General features: G+C 44.2%; 1 protein-coding gene and 1 non-coding gene across 2 annotated transcripts; both read left to right on the forward strand.

Annotated features, from left to right (window-relative positions):
* Positions 1 to 2339: 2339 nt before the first annotated feature.
* Positions 2340 to 6320, forward strand: TMEM107 (transmembrane protein 107). The gene is made up of 5 exons (XM_006217784.4): positions 2340 to 2616; positions 2775 to 2842; positions 2945 to 3045; positions 3778 to 3874; positions 4100 to 6320. Exons 1-5 carry the CDS (start codon positions 2530 to 2532, stop codon positions 4167 to 4169), a joined length of 423 nt encoding a protein of 140 aa, XP_006217846.1. The 5' UTR covers positions 2340 to 2529; the 3' UTR covers positions 4170 to 6320.
* On the forward strand, positions 4782 to 4917 carry LOC116279649 (U8 small nucleolar RNA). Its single transcript, XR_004188977.1, has one exon. It is a non-coding gene; the product is annotated as a U8 small nucleolar RNA (small nucleolar RNA).
* Positions 6321 to 7066: the final 746 nt, after the last annotated feature.

Raw genomic sequence — 7066 nt, forward strand, 5'->3', positions numbered from 1 at the left:
TAAAGAGAGATACCAGAAGCTGGCAGAGACCCTATTTGCTTCTTGAAGGATAAGAGGGGTTCAACCAGTCAAGATGGCAAAAGAAGTCATGCTGTGTCTCACTCCTTCCCTTCCAAGCCAAATGCCTGCACTTTCCATATAATGGCTCTCTGGAAAGTTATCAGGGACCACCATCACGGCCAAGCTCGTTGGCGTTCCCTGAGGCTGGCCTTAATTGACTGGGCAACATCTTTTTTAAGAAACTTCTTCCTTGGTTGTCATGACACTTTTCTGCTGGCCTTCCCCTAGCTTTCCGCCCCCAGTCTCTTTTTCTGTCTTTCCCCCTCAAACTGTATTCTCTCCTCATGATACACACCTTCCCTGGAGTCAGCCATCACCTGTGTGCTGTGGGCTCCTAAATCCTGCCCCTACCTCTGGATTCAGACATCCAGTGCCTTTGGACATCTCTACTTGACCCTGTCATCCTTCCTTCTCAGTCCTTCTGCACTCCCAGTAAGTGGCCACGCTGAGGCAAGTGAGAAGTAGGATTAGTCCAGGGTCATTACCCAGAGTACTACCTAGAGTGGTCTCTGGGGTTTAAATCTGCTCCATTCACCCCACCAATTTCCAAATATTAGGAAGCCAGTAAACTATTCTGTCCAGAGGTGCCTTGCTCCATATGGTAGACACTAGGATGGCTATTCATTAAGGGGCTATTCAAATTAAATTAAAAATTTAAAATTCAGTTCATTAGTCCCAATAGCCACATTTCAAGTGTTCAGGAGTCACAAGGAGCTAGCTGGCTACCATACAGGACAGAGACAATATGAAATATTTCTATCATCATGGAAAGTCCCGTTGGACAGCACTAATCCAAAAGTGAGACAATATGAGAATCAAAAAGAATAACAGCTGCAATAGACTGAAACACACAAAATATGCTAAAACCTAACAACTAAAAAGATCTAATTAGTCACGTTGGGAGGATGCTAGGGAACCATTATTCTGATAAATAATGGGGGTAAAAAATCGTACATTTATCCAGTCTTTCCTGTATGACCTGTAACTCATGGTAAACAATGAATTGATTAGAGCACATTCTTTGTTTTTAAACCTGGTCACCGGCAGTACTTCCTATGGCTACAGGGTGGCCCCAAAACTTGCTTTTGAGAGATGCCTCCGTAGAGCAGGCTTCTGTGAACCAAGGTCACTGAAAGTGACAGGACAGACCTAAATGCCTGCTGTTTCCTAATTCACAGTGTGAACGTTGACTACCAGTTTTTACTATCTATAGGTCCCCTAGGCAGGAAGACTATTATGAGCACAATGCCCCAAACTTCCAGCTATTGGAGCCCAAAATCAAAGCCAGCTTTGATCCCTCCCTTTTCCTCACCCACCCACAGTCCCGTGTTCAGATTTCCTTATTTTCTAACGATCTCTAGATTCTTTCCACTTCACTCCGTCTCCTTGACTCCACCTTGTCCAATCTCATTCTTTCCTTCCTGGATAAGTCTATGGCTTCTTCACAAACCTACTGCTTAAAATCTTCTTGAAAATCCATTCTCCATATTGTAACCCAAGTCATCTTTTGGAATACAAATTTGAGCCTGTCCTCCTCCCCTCCCCACCTTGGCGGCAAGGCCTGTCTACTCATCCCACTTCACCCTGATTTCTTCTTTCTCTTCCACTACTAGGCTTCAGACACACTAGCTCCTTTTCTGTTCAACAAACACACTGGGCTTGTTCCCACCTAAGGAACTTTGCCCTTGTTGTGCCTCTGCCTGGAATGCTCTTTTCCCACATCTTCACACAGCTGACTCCTTCTCTTCACTTTATTTGTTCCAGGGACCTTGGAGAATCTTGCAAAAAAAAAAAAAAAAACCCAGATCCTGGGCTTTCCTCACTTTCACTCTAGGAGAGTCAGACTTGATAAACTATCCGGGGGAGCTTGGCTCTGAAGGCTTGGGCTCTCTATTCCTAGGAGAAAGGGCATGTAAATTACAGGCAGAGAGAAAAGCATAAAAAGTTCTTTAGTCCTTGAATCTTGTCTATGTGCTAAGAATGTTTCCATGCTTGCAATTTCCATGTCGATGTGCAAAGGAAGCCCACCACTCATTGTACTTTAGATGTCATCAGTATCACTCATTTTAAGGGTCATCTCATGGGAAGGAAGCAGTGAGGTCTACTGTACTTGACTAGGCGGTGCGGGGCCGCGCCACCGCACACTCTCTGGTGCCGACAGCTCTGCTGCGCTTGAGGAGGCGGCCGGCAGAAAGCGATCGGCACCTGGCCGGGACCCGGTACCTGCCCTCCGCAGGAGGTCCGCCGCGGCTCGAGAATTTACTGATCTCGCGAGATTTTCAGAGATCCCATCGAAGCGCCCGCTCACGCGGTTACCAAGGCAACTAGGTGGTGCCTGCACTAGCGGGAAGGAGGCATACATCGAATTTTCGCTGCTAACCTGAGAGATTTGAGAAGCGGCCTTCCCTGAGCTTCCAGCCCCAGAGACCACGGCCTCTGCTCCAGGCTGTACCCCTGCCCCTGGGGGCCATGGGCCGGATTTCGGGGCTCGTGCCCTCTCGTTTCTTGACGCTCCTGGCGCATCTAGTGGTCGTCATCACTTTATTCTGGTCCCGGGTAAGACCTATGGCCCCTCTCATCTCGTCCCCATTCCCACCTTGGGGTGGTCCCAGCCCCACCCAACCCTTTCCCCCGGGCCCTTACCCGGTCGCTTCCTCCCATCCTTTGCCACCCGACCTCTTTGAACTTTTCTTCCTCTCTGCCCAACTCCCCAGGACAGCAACATCCAGGCCTGCCTGCCTCTCACGTTCACTCCCGAGGAGTATGAAAAGCAGGACATTCAGTGAGCACTCGGGGTGTGGTGGTCAGAATTAAGCAGCAATGGGAGTGAAGGGATCTTAGAAAAAGATCTGAAGGCCTGAGCCATCCCCCTTCCTTTTTGCAGGTTGGTAGCAGCACTCTCTGTCACTCTGGGCCTCTTTGCAGTGGAGCTGGCCGGTTTCTTCTCGGGAGTGTCCATGTTCAACAGCACCCAGAGCCTCATCTGTATCCTTTCTACTTGCGCACCTTTCCTGCACGGCCCCTTTCCATCACAACTCCCTCCAGCCATCTAACTAGGTCTTTCTGGTACAGTGGTTTTTGCCCTAGTAGGCAGACAGAATTCCTCCAGTTGAGAGATCTTAGGCAATGTGGAAGATTTAATACAATCTTTGGTCATTTGTTAAGCTCCTGCTATGCACCAGGCAATGGTGATCTCAAAATGGGAGTGAAACAGTTTTCTACCTTGAGGAAGAGGCAGACACATAGACATCTATAATTCAATGTTCATAGGATGTGTAAAAATATGAAGCACTATGGGAACTCAAAAGAGACTAAGGTGGATCAGGGAAGGCTCTCAATATCTGAATTTTGGATGAGGAGGACCAGGGTGCTGGAGAGTGATTCCGCAGAGTGTATAATGTCACTGTGAGCATTTCTCTGTGCCTGGAGTAGATGGGGGGCCTACTACCTCACCTGAAGGGTCCAGGCTAGATATGTAGTGGGTATAGCTTGGGGTCCCAGCTATGCAGGCTCAACTCTGTCCTCTACTCACATGATTGTCCTAAAATTTGGAAGTCAGGGCTGCTGGCTCTGGCCTTTGCAATGTGATAAAGGGAGCAAGAGGTGCTCTGTTCTCCAGGAGGTGAATGCAGATGCCAGCCCACCCTAGCTTTTTGTGGGCCATCACTAACAACCTGTTGATCCAAAGGCTTTCCTTGACCCTGGTGCGTTCCCAAGCTATTGGGGCTCACTGTAGTGCATCTGTGTCCCTGTCCTTTTTCATATTTGAGCGTTGGGAGTGCACCACATACTGGTACATTTTTGTCTTCTGCAGGTATGGTATCGCCCAATGTTTGGGGATAGGGAAGGAAGATTTACTCTAAATCTGAAGATTTCCCCTACCCAGCCCTTACTCCATTTATGAGATATCTGATCCACTCAACATCTTGTAGTCTTTTGAAGTCCTCCCCTCCTACACTTTTGGGGTGGGATCTCTAGTTTGGGAATTTGGTTATTTTTATTGGAAGGGGCCCTAAACTGACCACCTAACCTTCCGCAGTGCCCTCCCAGCTGTCACTGAAATAGCATTATTCATCAACGTCTTTGGGCTGAAAAAGAAACCTTTCTGATACTTTCATGGCCAGAAGTAGGAATAAAGGCTGGAGGAGCGAAGAACGACTCACCGTTTCTGGAAGAAGGAAACCACAGGCTTCAGCTCTCCCCCTAAAACTCCATTTCGTGGAGAATGTCATTGTTGGTGTTTGGGTAATTATCTCTCGAATCTGAAATTATCTGCATTTTGTTTGTAGTTCTTTTTAATGAAATATATTTTAGGATAAGATCAAGATTTATAAAAGTTTCAGGGGAGAATTGGGGTGGCCAAAGTACTAGAGAAGCGGAAATCAGTTTTTCGGCCTTACAGACTGTAAGATAATAGGTATCGCTTTTATTTTAGTTATTACGGTAGCGGGCTGGCGGAAGAGCGTGGGCGGAGATATGTAAATAACATGGTGCGTGTCAGGGCACCCAGCTCGTGAGTGGTGCATTCTGGGAGGAGTTCACTTATCCTTTTTTGTCAGTCAAGTGGAAAAACGGACTTTAACAATCTGCAAATTAGTGTAACAACAGAAATGGAAGAACCTAAGCACCTTTAGTTTGCTTGGTTTGCTGCGTTATGTACTCACCCTTACTATTAGTGGGATCGTTTCCCCAGAGTATGGACTGCCGCAGCTAAACCGGTATCGTCAGGTAGGATAATCCTTACCTGTTCCTCCATTTGGAGGGCAGAATAGAATATGATGATTGGAGCTCGCATGATTCGTGATTAACGGCTCTGCGTGATCGGGACTTGCAACACCCTGATCGCTCCTATCTGATTCTAACTGGCGATCGTTGTTCTTATTTTCGTTTTTAACGAACAGTGTTTTGTTACGAAGTTGTTCAGGGAAAATTGTTATCATTTTGTATATAGTGGCTATCGATGGTATGTATGTTCTATTTGTAAGAGCAAGAATGTTTTTAGGATTGTTTCCTAGAGAAGGTTCTGTGAATAATTTTCACCCCTCTGGCTATTCTAACTAAACAAAAGGCGCCCAAGGAGGTGCTTTCTGATTGTGCTCCTCGGGTCGTGCCTCCACGCAGATAACGTTCTGTCCCTTCTGACAGCCCTTCGTTTTGAGTATTCATTCAGTGAGTGCTTACTGAGCATATACTATACGCAAAGCACTGTAGTAGGTACTTAGTGAATATGACCCATAACTCTGCCCCCACCATCACAGATATCATGGTTCATGGAGACAGACAAGAAGCAATTTCTGGTACTCCCAGAGTAATTTAATAGCAAATTGTGATACATGCTACAAAGGAGACTTACAGATACTGTGGAGTAAGGATTCATTTGCTAAATGTGGCAGGAGTATTGCTCCTACAAGATCAGTTTGAGTGAGGTCCTGAAGTGTGGCTTGAGCAGAGAGGTAGGGGAGCAGATTGTTCCCGAGGCAAGAAAGGTGGACAATACGGGCTATGGTTACAGGCTTGATAAGGAAAGTCACATTCCACTGCAATCTGGCTTTCACCACACCCAGTGATGTGCTCTATTAACTTGTGAAAACTGATTGTTTTTCAAAAACATTGTGGACTGGTTGTTAAATGCAATTATCAAAAATTAAACCATGTAATCTTGCAATTAAATACATTTTTTTACATTTTTATTGATTCATAATCATTTTACAGTGTTGTGTCAAATTCCAGTGTTCAGTACAATTTAAATACATTTTTAAACAGAGAGAATAAATACTCAAAACTCATTACGTCCTGGTTATTTTCTAAATTTACTATTATATGTTTTTAAGATCATCTACATTTATTGTATCTGTATGGTGGAAATACTATAAAATTATGTACTACTGTGTATCTCTTCCCAATTTATTTAGTGACATCAAGTCAATAGTTTGAAATTGGCCTGAGTGGGAGTATCTACACCACAAAAATTGGCAAATTCTACATATCAGGTTTTGTTGCTTGTCTCCACTTAAGAAAGTGATGTAGAAAATGTTAATAATGCAGGTTAAATTTTTAAGTGTCATGTCTGTGACTGTTACATTGTGAATAGCACAAAAAATTGAGGGAATACTCTCCCAAAATTTGAAAACTTACCGGATTCAGCAAAGAAGTCACCTAAGTAATTGAAAAATCTGTGAAGTTTCAACGTATCTTCAGTGTTTCATTTTTGTCTTACTTGAAAATGTAAATAAAAATATCAACCAACGTTCATATTGGAACTTAGGCTACAACTCCATTTATGAAATCATGGATATAAGAGTAGAATTTACAATAAAGAATACTGTATATTTTATTTGTAAATTCTGTGTTACACATCCTTTTATCAGTAAAATATACACAAACTTATTTTTTTAATTAAGCTTTTTTGGGGGGATTAGGTTTATTTATTTATTTTATATTTATTTATTTATCTTTTTAGTGGAGGCACTGGGTATTGAACCAAGGACCTCTGCATGCTGAGCACATGCTCTACCACTGAGCTATACCCACCCTTCCCCTTATAACAAACTTACGTATGTACATAAATGCATACTTTGTTGGGGGAAAGTTGCTTGTTAAATATTTACCAGAACTTTCCTGCTCCTACAGTCCCAAGAAACTGCTCATCACCGATGACTTTCTTGTTCCTAAATCTAGAAGTTACTTCTCAGACTTGAGCTTGACCTCTTTTCAGCATATAATATGGTGACCATATTTGAAATATGTTCTCCCTTGTCTTCCCCTGTCTTACCTCCCGCTGTTCTGGCTACTCCGTCTTAAATTTCGTCTCATGAGTTTTGATTGAGAACCCACAGCCTGCCAGTCACTGAGGATGTATTACCAGGTTGTTGTGGGACACAAGGCTGGCCGGTGTTGCACAGGCGGTAAAAGAATTTACCAAAGGATTAAAGAACAAAGAAAGTTTAATAGAGATGCTGTTACAGGCAACAGTGGGCCACACAGACCAGAAGTGCCTGTGTGAGTG

This window comes from Vicugna pacos, chromosome 16 (genome assembly GCF_048564905.1).
Source record: "Vicugna pacos chromosome 16, VicPac4, whole genome shotgun sequence".
Lineage (NCBI taxonomy): Eukaryota > Metazoa > Chordata > Mammalia > Artiodactyla > Camelidae > Vicugna > Vicugna pacos.